Source organism: Emys orbicularis, chromosome 4 (assembly GCF_028017835.1).
Source record: "Emys orbicularis isolate rEmyOrb1 chromosome 4, rEmyOrb1.hap1, whole genome shotgun sequence".
Classification (NCBI taxonomy): Eukaryota; Metazoa; Chordata; order Testudines; family Emydidae; genus Emys; species Emys orbicularis.
Genome location: NC_088686.1, coordinates 42,142,624 through 42,156,703, shown reverse-complemented (window position 1 = coordinate 42,156,703; position 14,080 = coordinate 42,142,624). Strand labels below are relative to the sequence as shown.

General features: G+C 43.2%; 1 protein-coding gene across 1 annotated transcript in view; it reads right to left on the bottom strand.

Annotated features, from left to right (window-relative positions):
* Nucleotides 1-1,816: 1,816 nt before the first annotated feature.
* SPTLC2 (serine palmitoyltransferase long chain base subunit 2) overlaps nt 1,817-14,080 on the bottom strand; it is a 112,000-nt gene continuing 99,736 nt past the window's right edge. Inside the window, exons 10-12 of the mRNA XM_065403816.1 lie at nt 10,659-10,794; nt 9,063-9,192; nt 1,817-2,508 (exon numbers count right to left, since the gene is read on the bottom strand). Coding sequence (XP_065259888.1) covers nt 2,389-2,508; nt 9,063-9,192; nt 10,659-10,794 — 386 coding nt within the window. The 3' untranslated portion in view covers nt 1,817-2,388. The remainder of the gene's footprint in view (nt 2,509-9,062; nt 9,193-10,658; nt 10,795-14,080) is intronic.

Below are 14,080 nucleotides of genomic sequence, written 5' to 3'. Positions count from 1 at the left end.
AGGGCCATTAGGTTGATCACATGGGGTCAGATACAAGTGCCCTGTACAGCCCTGAGAAGCCTCAAAATCCCAGGTCCCCACTGACCTACAGCCTGTATTTCTGGCTCTGATAGCTTTAAGGACTGATTTCATACAAGCTATCACTTGACCAGGCCTGGAGTGTCTTCAGGCCTGGAGCTTTGATCAGGAATTCTTGGGATGTTCTTATCCAGCTTCCTGCCACATTTAGCAGAGGGGAAAAAAACCAGCAGCTATTTTTATGATAGGACCTTTTAAAAAGCAGCAGCTATCTGAGTTATTCATAGGTTTGGAATGTTACAAGCAGTCCTGGCTGAGAAGACTTAATGGGCAGAGTGCAGGTGAAGAGGGTCAAAGGGGCAAAATAAACTCAGATCATTCCAGGACTTTGCAGTTTATTCCATGACTGAAGAAATAAAGGAAACTATTCTATGGTTATCATGACCACATGTGAGGTTTGGACATATTGTATGGATAGATCAATTCCAGCAAACAAAACATCTTCAGTGGAGTGGATATACTGGAGAACTTATCCGTGGCTATTTCAATTCATAATTTCAACTTACATTTTTATAACTTCTGATTTTGTACTACTGCACTTCAAATCAACAAAAATGATTGTTTTTAGACATGAGACAATTTGCTTCTGAGGGTTAGTTATACAGCATGGGGCAAGATGCATAAGTCTAGGTCTATGTCTACACTACAGACCTTACAGCAGCACAGCTGCACCGCTCTAAGGTCTCCCGTGTAGCCGCTCTATGCTGACAGGAGAGAGCTCTCCCGTGAGTATAATTAACCCCCCCCCCCCCCAAGCGGTGTTTTCCACACCCCTGACTGACATAAGTGCTAGTGTAGACATAGCCTAGATTATAAAATGGAGTTTCTATAAAACAGAAAGTGATACTGCTTTAATCCACCACGTCGTATCTGCAGATCTGCTTGGCTTTAGTGATCAAGGAGTGCCACTTCTGTCAGTGGCACAGAATGAAAGTTACAGAACTACAATCACACCTAAAAAGTTCTCTTTTGCTTTGCTGCACCAGACAGATGGACTTGATCCACACTGTGCTTCCATTTGAAAATTGAGACTCTTATTCTAAAGGTCACTGTCACCTGCACAGAGCATCATGACCAGACCAACTTTAAGAGCGACCCCCACACCAAATTGTAGATCTTGACTTTGCAGTCTCATTCAGTGCTTTGTTTACGACACTAATCTGAAAGCAATTTCACAAAATATATTGAGAGTCTCAGACAAACAAATCTGAACACGCTACATTGGAGTTAACTGCATGCTATGCACTAAGATTTCTTTTGCAGAACTGCCCCAAATAAATGTAGCTGCTCATTATACCCTTCTTACCATGCAATTTTGGTTCTGATAGCAAATGAGAGCGTTCTCCAGTAGAAGAGAAAGGTTTGTGGGTTTTAGTTATAATTCTGAGTATAATTTTTATAACCTATCAATCACCTGATCATCTTTTTACAGACCTGGACAGTTCTGAAGCTTGAGCAAAGGAAAGTCACTTGTACATGAGGAAGTGAGACACTAAATTCGCTTTTGGAAATGGAGGCCTGACTATGCCATGAGTTAGAGCTATGAGGAAAGTAACAGTGGCAAGATCTTTCCTATTCAGAAAGGCTCTCCATCACTCCCCTTAACGAGACAATACTTGGCATCAAACCAGGAAACAATGGGGTAGCCAAACTGGGGAAAAAGGATGAAGTCCCGGGAGGTCTCTTGCTTGTGGCTGGTGGAACTAGCCAACATTTTGGAACAGTGTTTCTGTCAGTGACATGTCAGCAACAGGTTTATTATTTAAAAAAAGACAACTCAGGTTTTAGACATAAGTAAATGCGAAAGGAAAAGCAGCTTTGGTTGATTATCCATCTTGTTAAAAGAATAAACAAGTTATCAACAGTTTCTCTAGGAGGTCTCCATTGAACAAACTGGCCAACCCATCACTCCCTGGCAAAGTTAGATGCCTAACAGTGAAATTGGAAGTGCTGCCACAACAGTGCCGTGCTGCAGACACGACATTTCAGCTGGCACTCCTGAGACTAGTAGTGTACGTGAGACATCTGTGCCAACTAGGGTCACTGTGATTTCACGGTGACAAATAAATAATTAAAAAAGCAACAAGAAAAAAAAATAAAGTCAAGCATCTCTCTAGGGTCCTACCCTGAAGAGACAAGAATCAAAGCTGTTTTACTATTTACAAAATGCCATTTAGAGATGATGTGGCTACTTCAGTATTGTGAAAAAATGTCCTTTTTATGCTAGTCAGAAGTGTGTGGTTCAAGGACCGCGTGGCCTGTGCGCCACAGAGTATCTCGTGGGAGTGCCCCAAAGCATGTGGAGGGAGTTCAGTCTTCTGTTTCTTCATATGTAGTCTCATCAAAAGGCCGGTCCAAGAGAGGCACCAACCGGTGACGAGAATACTTCAGTTGCAAGAGGTCCGCAACTTCATCTAATTCCTTTAAAACCTGGGAGAGGGAAAGACCACGACACATCAGCAGAGAGAATCAGGATATGAAACACCTAATAGTACAGCTACCTCTGCATCCCTGACATACACTAAGTGCACAGGCTACGTCGAAAGCAACCCTATAATTGAGCAAGGTTTTGCCATGCTGCCCCTTGTCACAAATTAAAGACAATACAGGTCTGTCTCATCTTACGCTGGGGTTATGTTCCGCAGTCAGCGCCTAAAGCGAAAATCGCGTATAGTCAAAATTACATTGAGTGTAATGGCGGGCGGAATCGCCCACACTACAGAAATAGTATTTAAATTGTTATTTTTCTCTTTTTGTTTGTTTGTTTTGTTTTTGTTTTTGCCAACTGTGTAAAGCTGAAATTGCACATGTTAAATGCGCCTAAGATGCGACAGACCTGTACAAAGCTTCTCCCTGATCATTTGATTGTGGTTTTAGTGTAAAGCTGGCAATTGACTGTGCCTCGAGTATGAAATATTGTGTTTATGCACAGAACAGGTGTGAAAGACAGCAGCATGGCAAGCAAGCTTCCCCAATACTTCCCTGGCTCACACAGTGTGTCTTAATGCAAACCCCAAAAGGGCGATCCCAAAAGGCAATTCTCAGTCTCCACATCCTCATACTGTACCTCATTACAAGGTATATCCACTCCATTTAGACCCATATATCCCATAGTCACAAATACACAATTGTACTCAGTTTAGCCCTGTAAACTGACACCAGATATGCAAACTAAGTGGCAGAAAACTTTACACAAACACCTTACATATTTATTTAGTATTAGCACTGCATTTTCAAAAGTGTAAAGTTCCTTACAGGCACTAAGCTTGTTATCAGCCTCTACTGCAAGTTAAGTCGCGTTGGGTCTGTCACACATTTGGATCTTAGGATGAGCCGCTCACTCTCGTTTTACGGAAATGTCTAACACAGGAAGCCCACTGCAATGGTGTTTCTTTTGCAATGGACACTTTACTACAAACTGGACTAAGATCATTTCACACAGACCACCAAACAGCTATGATTGTTGGTCACCACTGACTGGAGTGAATTTTTTAGCATCACATGCAACCCTACCTTAGAGTCATCAAAATAGACCCTCCCCTAAGAAGAGAATCTATTATACTGAAGACTTTCCCTCATGATACTAGTCACTAGTGTCATGTGCACTATAGAACACCATCAGGCCTTGTCTATATTTTAATTTGCACCAGTTTACATAAACGAGGCAAATTAGCAAGGGACAGCTTTTTCTCAGGTGACATGGACAGAATCAGGATAAGTGATGAAGACGTTGCTGGCCAATCAAGCCAATGGTTCCAAAGACTTTGAATTAAGGGTAAAAAATGTCAGTCGGGGGAGGGAGAATCAAAAATCAGTCTCAAATTTTAGAATTGGACTAAGATTTTTTTTTTTTTGCTTCAAAGACTTAACATGGCATTACAACGTGCAACTCTGCAGCAAAGAATCTTTACAAGACTAACAAACAGACAGCACCCGGGGTCTAAAGACTAAAACATCAAAACACATCTACGTTAACTTGCTCAGGCAGCCAAATAGGACAACCTTTTCATAGCAGACATAACAGCTCAGCGGAATAGATAACTGGTCTGCTGCTATGACAGATTGAAGCTCTCAAGTAAAAATAGATATTTACTTCAGGCTTTACATTCAAGTTTATTATTTGTGCAGCATGAGTGGAGTGCGTGGCTCATTAGAGGAATGATTCTTTATTAGCCACATGCCCCAGATCATGCCTCTGCCACTGAAAGATGACAAAGTGGACCTCACCTGAAATATTCCTGGGAAAGCCACGCTAGTCTAACAGCAAGAGTCAAGGCTGGGCGCTGGCATCTTGCATATAATTGGGCCTTTTGGAATGCATGAATGGTTGAACTTGAACGGTTCCCAAACAGCTAGGTCCTCAGGTCGTGGCCTCATCATTGGAAGGGTAAGTTCCCCTACAGATTTGCAATACTGTCTCAGATCACACCTATGCCTTCAAGGTAACACAATGCCACCAGCTCTTGCGAGTAATGTGATTTTTGGCCCCAGGAAGAGCTCCTGCCTTCACATGATTTTGGGGAAGAAGTGTGTGCATGCATGCCCACCTAACTCTCACTCACGTTGCTACACTGCCTTTCAGAAGGAACGTGCCAAATGAGGCACTTATGTAACCCACACTAACCGGGGCTCGGTGTTACCCACTGGTGGTCAGACCAAATGGAGAGATTTATGCCTCTGCTACGGCTTTCATGCTTTGAGACCTGGTGCTCGAGGGCACAGGCTCCTGCTTTTTATATCAAGAGGTCTATGTCCAATCTCCAGACAACCCAAGCAGTAGTGTTGTTACACTTGGCTATGCTCTGTAACCCCTAGACCAGTGGTTCTTAACCTGGGGTGCACGCACCCCCTGGGGGTGCATGATGCCCTTTCTGGGGGTGCGAGACATGCCAGATTTTTTTTAGAAGGTAAATCATCGAAAACACAAATTAAGCACAGGCACGTAAGTACAACTACTTTGTTTAATCAAACCTATGTATTTATTAACATTATACAAAAGCAACAGCAGAAGAGTCACTGAGCCGGTAAACTTTAAAAAAGTGTGTAATTTTTCATGTATTCTTAATTTTACTGCAAAATTAAAATAAATATATAATTCTCATTCTTTCATTCTATAGTTATGCTATATCTAGGTTTAAAGAACTGACCTACTTCAACGATTTTTGATAAGGGGTGCAAGAACATATTTTGAGACCAAAGAAGTGCAGGCTGCAGTAAAGGTTAAGAACCACTGTCCTAGACCATAGTCTACTTCCAGAGCAGGAACAGAACCTAGGAATCCTGATGCCCAATGTTCCACTACTGTCTCTCATACAGTTGTGTAATCCTGTATGGGCTGCTCCACAGAGAAGAGTATGCTTCCCTCCACCAGTTATTGCTATAGCTGATGTGGAAGAGGTCTGTGTAGAGGGTCTGCAGATTCAAGCTCTGTTAGTGCCCCATGAGGAGGTGAAAAATACACAAGTATAAATATTTAAGTGTATGGACACTAGAATAGTTACTGGAATTGTTTTATATTAAAAAAAATATTTAGAAGTGAATTTGCATGTTGTGCTAATGTTTTACTGATGCATTCTTATTTATATTATCGTAGCGCACATGAGCCCCAGTCATGGACCCCATTGTGCTAGGTGCTGTACAAACAGAACAAAAAGACAGTCCATGTCCCAAAGACCTTACAACCGAAGTATTAAAAGGACCAGAAGATTAAGACAGGCAAGTTAGCAATGAGCTGTCCCTTTAAGAGCACAGTGTGGCAGATTTTGCTTGTGTGTCCTGAATAGACAACACTGCTTGTGTAAGCTCCAAAGTGATCAAAACTTGATTTAATAAACATATCTTTCCAGAAAGCAAGCCTCATTCTCCAAGATGTAATATTAGTGCTATGGGGGACTGGACACCTTAGGGCATTGGAAATGAGCTACCTAGCTTTTCACCTGCAGGTCACTACTGAACCCTGGCCAGCTCAGCAGGGATTGAAGTTGTTCCCATCTAATGGATGTTTGACAGCCCCTATATGAGAGGAGTTTGATGAATCCCAATTCCAGAACTCATGTCACAAACTCACCAGCATGCTTTGCATTAGACTGATCTCTTTGGGGGAGGGACTGCCTTTCTACACGTTTTTACATAGCCTTGCACAATGGGGCCCTGATCTCAGTGGGGTCCTCTACCAAGGAGTTCTGTAGCAGGAGCCAAAGTCACCTTACTGTAGGTTTTCAAGAGTAAGCAATGATAATTGTCTCATACGTACTGGGGGATGGGCAGAGTTAAAAAGTTAGAAGAAAAACCAAAAAACCTTGTCTTTTAAAGTAAGTCATGATTTCTGGGCCAAGCTCATGGTTTCTGAACTTCTGGGGTTAATATTACTGTACATAATGGTGCTTGAAGCTTAAGCTTGTTTATACAGATATACTCAACCATTTCATGAGAGATCACTAATTCCATATGTAGGATTAATATTCTAATTGTGAGATGGTCTAGTCCAAATCTGCTCTTGAGGATGGTGTTAGCAAGAGGGGTTAATGTATTTCTACATGATTTACCTTCCTGGATCAATATTTCAAGTTTTTGTTTCTTTAAACAATGGCCCCTCATGCTTGTTATATCTGGCAGCAAGAGACTATCCGCTCCAAAATTTGGGGGAATGACAAGCCTGGAAGAAGCCGGACTTCAGTATAATAGTGGGCATGTTTTACTAGAGCTTTAACGAAAGGCCCCATATGGAAACAATTTAAGGTTGAATTTCTGTTGAAAGAACTGTTAACTGTTATTCTTGAACTCAGATTTAGGATTTTATTAATTTTAAACAAAAAGAATCATGTGACTAGCAAAGACTACAAAGGAAACAGCACTGGTGAACTCTGACTTCAGGAAAGTGTAATATATTTTTCATCACCGAAAAGAAAGCACCAGCCCATGGGGATGCAGGTTAGGAGGGACTTCGCTCTAATCCAGAGCCAAATATTTTCAGGCAAGGAAATTTTATTTACATAAAACAATTACAAATTGTAACAGGGAACTGCTGCCCATTGTGTGGGTTTCTTTAATAAGAAAAGGGAAGCATTACAAATAAAATCATTTATAAGTAAAGCCTCCCTCCTCCATGCTTCCAACATTAAGTGGAATTTGTTTAGGAAAGTGTCAGGATAATAGAACTTGTTAGCTCCAGGCACCTAAGTGTAGACTTTACCCAATTTCCCTCTCCAGCCTCTGCTCTGACAAGCCCCCTGCTAGCCCTCCCCTATTCTATCACAGCTTCAATATTTCTTTGGTATTTTTGTGATCAGTTAGAGAGGGATCAGATCGGGTGGCCAGTGCTTAACCACTGATGACTGTTTGCAACCAAACTCCCCCTCTACATCAAAAGACACAATAAGACTAAATTTCCTCTACAATGAAGCATGTGGTTATTTTTGGAGAAGTTCTATATAAAGCGTTATTACTGTCATTGGCTATATTGTAGTTAAAAATAAACATGAGAAAATAAGATTTGAAACATTCTTTGGGCAGTTGAAATTGCGACTAGTGAACAGGATGGTAGAAGAAAGGTACGCTTACTACAGAGGAGCATGGTTTTGTTTTGAATGGAAGGGGTACAGTACTATTTGTGTGTGTGTGTGTGTCGGGGGGGGAAGAGATCTGGATGCACGGGGCTCACTGGGGGGTGTTCTGGGTGCGGGGGCAATGGGACTCTGCAGAGGGGTCAAGGTGAAAGTGGTTGCGGCTGGGCGGGAGGGGCAGTGTGGAGGGATGGGTCTGCGTGCGGGAGGCTCAGTGGGGGGGAGAGTCCAGGTGCTGGAGGAGTGGGTCTTAGTGGGGTGGGGATTCGGGTACAGCTAGTTGGGGCTCAGTGAGATGGGGGTCCAGGTGTGGTGGGCCCGTTGGGGTGGTGCAAGGGTTGGCAGGGGGGTCCAGGTGCAGGAGAGGTGGGGCTCCATAGGGGGGAGGGGGCCCCGGGTGCAGGGGGGCTCCAGATGCAGGGGGTGAGGCTCAGCAGGGTGGGGGTTTGGGCAGGGAGGGGGCTTGGTAGGAGGATTTGGATGTGGGGGGGTCTGGATGCATGGGGGTTGGGAGGATGGGGGAGCAGCTCCTAATACAGTGACCTCTTCCCCCACAGTTGAGGAACTATGGGGGCAGGAAACTGGTGGGGAGGGGGGAAAGAGGATGACTTCCTACAGCTGGGGGAGGTTTCTAGGGGGTGGGTCTGACCCAGCCTCAGCTGCTGCTTGCAGGGGAAGAGCAAGTCCTGTCCTCCCCCAGCCCCATCCCATCTGGGACTAGCAGATAAGCCTGGCACAGGATAGGAGCCACCAGCTGGGGTGGCCCCAGCCCTGTCCCCCTGCAGTGATTCACCTCTTCACCAGTTGCTCCAGGCACCTGAAATGATGTGCCCGGGCTGCTGGGGAGGAATGCGTCACCACTTTTGTGGCTTCCCTTTAACGTCCCTGTCAGAAAAAAAAATTTCTGCAGGGAAGCAAAGAAGTCTCCTGGGGGACATGAATTCTGTGCGCGCACAGTGGTGCAGGATTCCCCTCCAGGAGTATCTAATGGTAAGTAATGTCCTGAGGTCAACAACACTGCACTGGCTCCTGGGTCCCGATTAGCTAATCCGTCTTTTCCAGCTCTAACTTCCAAGTCTAAGGCTAGCAGGAACTAACACTTGCCCTTCAGAAAGGCTTGTGTTCTTAACTATCCATAACACACAAATTACAGCCTTTTCAGAATGGAAGGGGAGTGATGGACAGACTGTTAGTTGGCTCATTTAAAAACGTACCGAGGAAAGCCCTAGAATATGTACCATAGACAACCATGTATTGTCCAGAGGGGAATCTTTTTCCATCTCTAGTTTCTATGATGCTATGAATACTTGTTTGACTTGTGTGCTGAACACAGAACCAGCCTGCAAAACCAACAGCCAAATGCTATCTCTGTTTAGGGAAGGCACAGACATGGATGAGAGGAAGACAAGATCAGACACTTACAATATCAAGTATCTCTTTGGTATGAGCTGCAGACACACAGAATCTGGCTCTGGATTCGATGATTGGGGTGGCAGGGAAACCCACAACCACGACACCTATGTTTCGCTTCAGCATCTCTCGCCCAAATGCACTGCAAGAGAAAGCAATGAGAAATGTTTAGAGTGATAATGAAGAAGCAGAGACAGAGCAGCAGCATAAAGGTCTCAGTACACTAAGCCACACAGGCCTTTGGTGAAGCGTGCCTGCGAGGCTGCAGTTCTGACTTTCCACTGCCTTCTCTTAGAGGTAGAATGCCTGCTCACAAAGGCTTCTTTTGTTCAGTCCAGAGGTGGTCTTCCTAGAAAGGTTTCACTGTATTAAGTTCTAACAAAGCTGAAAGATTATATTTGGCAGGAGCTGGTCTTTTAGTGGGCTGCTTCTAAATGGATTTGTAACCTAAGCTTGAAAATCTTTCTGATGGAAAACAGGGACTTACACTCCAGAGTCTGACTATAAGAGGAATTCCCCCCTGCTGCCTACCCCCAAAGCAGAAGCCTCTGCAGTTTCAAAAAGGATTGTTTTCACCAGTGTAATGCAATTAAGGTGCATTGTGGCATCTGCTCAAAAGTTCTCATAAGAACCTAGCAATTGCCATTCTTGACTAGGTAGCAGACAAGATGGACCACTGACAGTATGCCAGAGAGGGTCCAGAACTAGACTCTTCAGAGGAAGGAGCAAGAATCTCCATAATGGACAGCCAGTGAATACTGTCCTATAAGGAAAGTTCTTTCCTAATCCTTGTCAGTTAGTGGCTGTTTTATACCCCAGAGGCATGAGGGTTTATAATCCTAATGTAACTGAAAGTTTCTACAATCCATATAAAATATCTAACCCTTCTTTGTACTGTACTAAGCTCTTGGCTGTAGCAACTTGCAATGAGTTTCATGGACTTATCGTGCACTGTGTAAAATGTACTTCCTTTTAAGTGGTTTTAAATTTGCTGCCCTTCAATTTCATGGAATTCCCCTTTGTTCTTGAATTAGGAGAATGGGGATGTTCCTATTTACCCATTCACACCTTCTTCGTACCATTTGTTATTTTGTGTACATCTCTGATACCCTCTTATTCATATCCTCTCTAATGTAAACAGCACAAGGCACTGAAAAAATAAAGAAGTACAACCTAGACAGCTATAAATCGAGGAACGATCAGTTTGAGACCAAAAGAACTTCAGAACCTGGTACCTCCCATGTGGTTCTGTGGCCATCACATCACCCCCAGTAGTGGCTTCCATTTCTACCAGATCTCACCTCATCTCTTAGCTGCATGTACCCCTCAGTCCCACATCTGAACCCAAGAGCAAAACAAGACCAATTCTTGCCTACAGTTTGGTGTTTACTCCTCTCCCTTTTGCTCAAAGGCCAAAAAGCCCCTTTAAACATCACTCTCTCAAATGCTTCTTTCCAAGTTTAAACCCAGATGAAGAGAGCTTCCTGAGCACTTGTAAAACATGGCAATATTCTACATGCAGTAGGCACAGAGACCAGGAAAAAAAGCCAGCTTCCTAACAAGTCTGGGTCAAGTGGATGGATGGGGAATTCTCCCCACTGAACCTACCCAATTTTTGCTGGCATGTACAGCATCAAAGGCACAACCGGGGAATCTTCGTTTCCATAGATGATAAAGCCCATCTCCTTCAGCCGCCTCCTGAAATACCTGGTGTTCTCTGCCAACTGCTGCACACATTCCTTGCCTGGAAAGACAAATGAAGGAAAAACCATGAGCAAAATGACCACCATAGATCACATGTACCACCTAACTGTAGTTAGTCTTGTATCATCTGTATTATGAACATAGTTGGACTAGTTTTGTATATTAAAGTGTTAACTAAACTGCAAAGTTATTTAAAATTTGAACTGCAACCGGCAATTGTTTGCAGTATCTCCTTCCTCAGAGTTCCCTTTAACACAGCAAAGATTACTCTTCATTTTCTGGCCACACTGCTGCAGAATGGACTACAACAGATGACCCTTTCATGATCCTCAAGAGTTTAAATGATTCCTTAATTCTTCCATAATAATTAGGTTTGTACTGAGATTGTCTGGAAGATGGGTAATCACACGCTCCTATAAAAGATTCATGCCAGTAGACCACAGCTCACTGGCAAATCCACAACAAAGCAGAGTTAGTGATCTTGTGAAAGAGAATTTAGTAAAGAAACTGATCAACTGAGAAGATATTGCTACCCTTTGCCAATATGCTTAAGTCAAAGTGGCACAAGATAAAAAGACAGCTATAAGGTAAGCACGCAAACCAAGATTTAAGCTTGTTTAAGGTTTCTATTTTCTGAACACACCATTACAGCAGAACAAACTAGAAGTTCAACCTCTGACTTGAAATGCAGAGTTGCAGATGGATTGGGATTTGAAAATCCAAAGCCATGCTTACAGCTGAATACTTTCAAGCTTCTGTCAGATGTATCCATAGCATGAGCAAGTTCAGCTCTTGAAACCTGACACAAGGCTTTTGAAGACTGCTTCAGATTTTTTTCCCTCCATTCTTGCTGCACATTGTGAGCATGCTGTTACATTACTCCAACTCCTGTACTCTGCAGTTCCATCTGCACATATCCTGGTCTCTCAAACAGATACATATGCATGCCTACACATTGAAATGATCAGACCTTTTACTCCAAAGCTCACTACCCCTCCCCCCTTCCCACATATCACAAGTCTCCCACACAAAAAAATACATCAAATCTCTCTGCTACACAATTCCTTTAAAAGGATCAATGTCTTCAGAATGCCATGGTCTAAATAATACCCCTATTTTATATTGATATCATAAAGTTACCTAAGACTGCATACTATCTTTCTGGTTCCTGAAATGTTCTCCACCAACAATCCCAAATGAGGGTGTCAATTTAAAATTAGAATTATATTCCTAGAGACCCTTTCCAAAAAAGTCACAAAGCCAGGGCAACTGCCTTTTCCCCAATAGTTAGGGCTATACCAAATTCATGTTTTGGTCAATTTCATGGTCAGAGGATTTTAAAAGTCATAAATTTCATGATTTCAGCTATTTAAAATCTGAAATGTCACAGTGTTGTAATTATAGGGGTCCTGACCCAAAAAAGGAGTTGTGTGTGTGTGTGTGTGTGTGTGTGTGTGTGTGTGTGTGTGTGTGAGTGAGAGAGAGAGAGAGGGGGGGGTGTTGCAAGGTTATTGTAGGGGGGGTTGCGGTACTGCTACCCGCACTTCTGCACTGCTTTCAGAGCTGGGCAGCTGGAGAGTAGCAGCTGCTGATCAGGAGCCCAGCTCTGAAGGCAGAGCCACCAGCAGCAGCAGGGCAGAAATAAGGAGGGCATGGTATGGTATTGCCACCCTTACTTCTGAACTGCTGCTGGTGGCAGCTCTGAAGGCAGCCCAGAAGTAAGGGTGGCAATACCGCAACCCCCCTAAAATAACCTTGTGACCACCCTGCAACTCCCTTTGGGTCAGGATCCCCAAATTGAGAAACGCTGGTCTCCCCTGTGAAATCTGTATAGTATAGGGTAAAAGCAGACAAAAGACCAGATTTCACGGTCCATGATGTGTTTTTCCATGGCCATGAATTTGGCAGGGGCCTACCAATAGTATACTGGTCAGACTTCTTACTTAAGGTTTTCCTGCAAGAGAATATAATAAAAGATCATGATGGCAGAGTTCTTATTGAAAGTGATATCATCAAATGCAGGTAGAGAGATTACTGTGCCAATATGTATGCCTCAGAACCACTTACAATACAGGACAATAGGAAAGAGTACAGAGCTGGAGCCATCAACCCTATGAGAGGCAGTGGTGCCAGCTATTATAGAAATGAAGCCTGGGAAAGCACGATGGCTAGATAATGTACCAGCACAATTGCTGAAAGGTAATTGGTGATCATGGTATTGATCTCATGTGGAAAATTTGCATTAATATATGGATGACTAGAAACTGGCCAGATGACTGGATGAAAGGAATCTTTCTGCCCTTACCAAAGGAAGTTACTGCATGCTGTTCTATTCCCTTCAGTACCATCTCCCTGATATCGCACGTGAGTTAAGTGCTGTTCAACATAATTCAGGATCACAAAGTGAATGATAGAAGCAGAACTACCACCACAACAAGCTGGTTTCAGAGACGGATAAGGCCAATGCAATAAAATAGCAAATATTGTTTTTAACACTGAAAGATGCAGGGAGCATAATAACCCACTGATAATGTGTTTCATTGACTACTCCAAAGCATTTGATACTGTCTGACATGACAGTCTCTGGAGGTTACTGGCAGACAGGTGGTTTCGAAAGCATCTCATTGAAGTCATCACCAGTCGCATCGGTCAACAACAGACCATGGTACAAACACTGAGCAACAGCAAGTGGTTTTCCATTGGGCAGGCTATGAGACAAGGGTGTATTTCTGTCCCCAAGCCTCTTCAATATGTACAGAGAATTTATTACGAGACAAGCCCTGGAAGGTTTTGATAAAGTGGAAGGAGCTCAGATTTCCATTGGTGGACACTTCTTAAAACTGACCTCAGATATGCTGATACGACACTCTTACTGCAACCACTGATGCAATGCAACAAACGTTGGGAGTCTGTAAAAACAGTTATCGAGGAACATGAACTATTCCTGAATATAGGGAATATGAAATGCACATTCGTTGACATAATCGATAAAAGGAGGCAAGCGGACATCACGATTAACACAGTCAAGCTGTAGAGGCAGTAGATGAATTTAGTTATCTGGGCTCACACACATCCAGCCAAGAAGGCTGCTTCAAAGAACTCCGAGGAATAGAGAGGACTCCCACAGCCATGGCCTCCCTTATGAAACTGTGGCATCTTGAAACGTATGAAGGTTAGATTGGAGAAAAGCTTAATTTTTTTCCATAGCAACATATGGATGTGAATCCTGGGTTGCTAATGCTGCTAACAAGAAGAAAACCAAAGCATTTGAGATGTGGGGTTTGAAGACTCTTGTGTATCTCCTGGATAGAAAAGATTAATGTGTT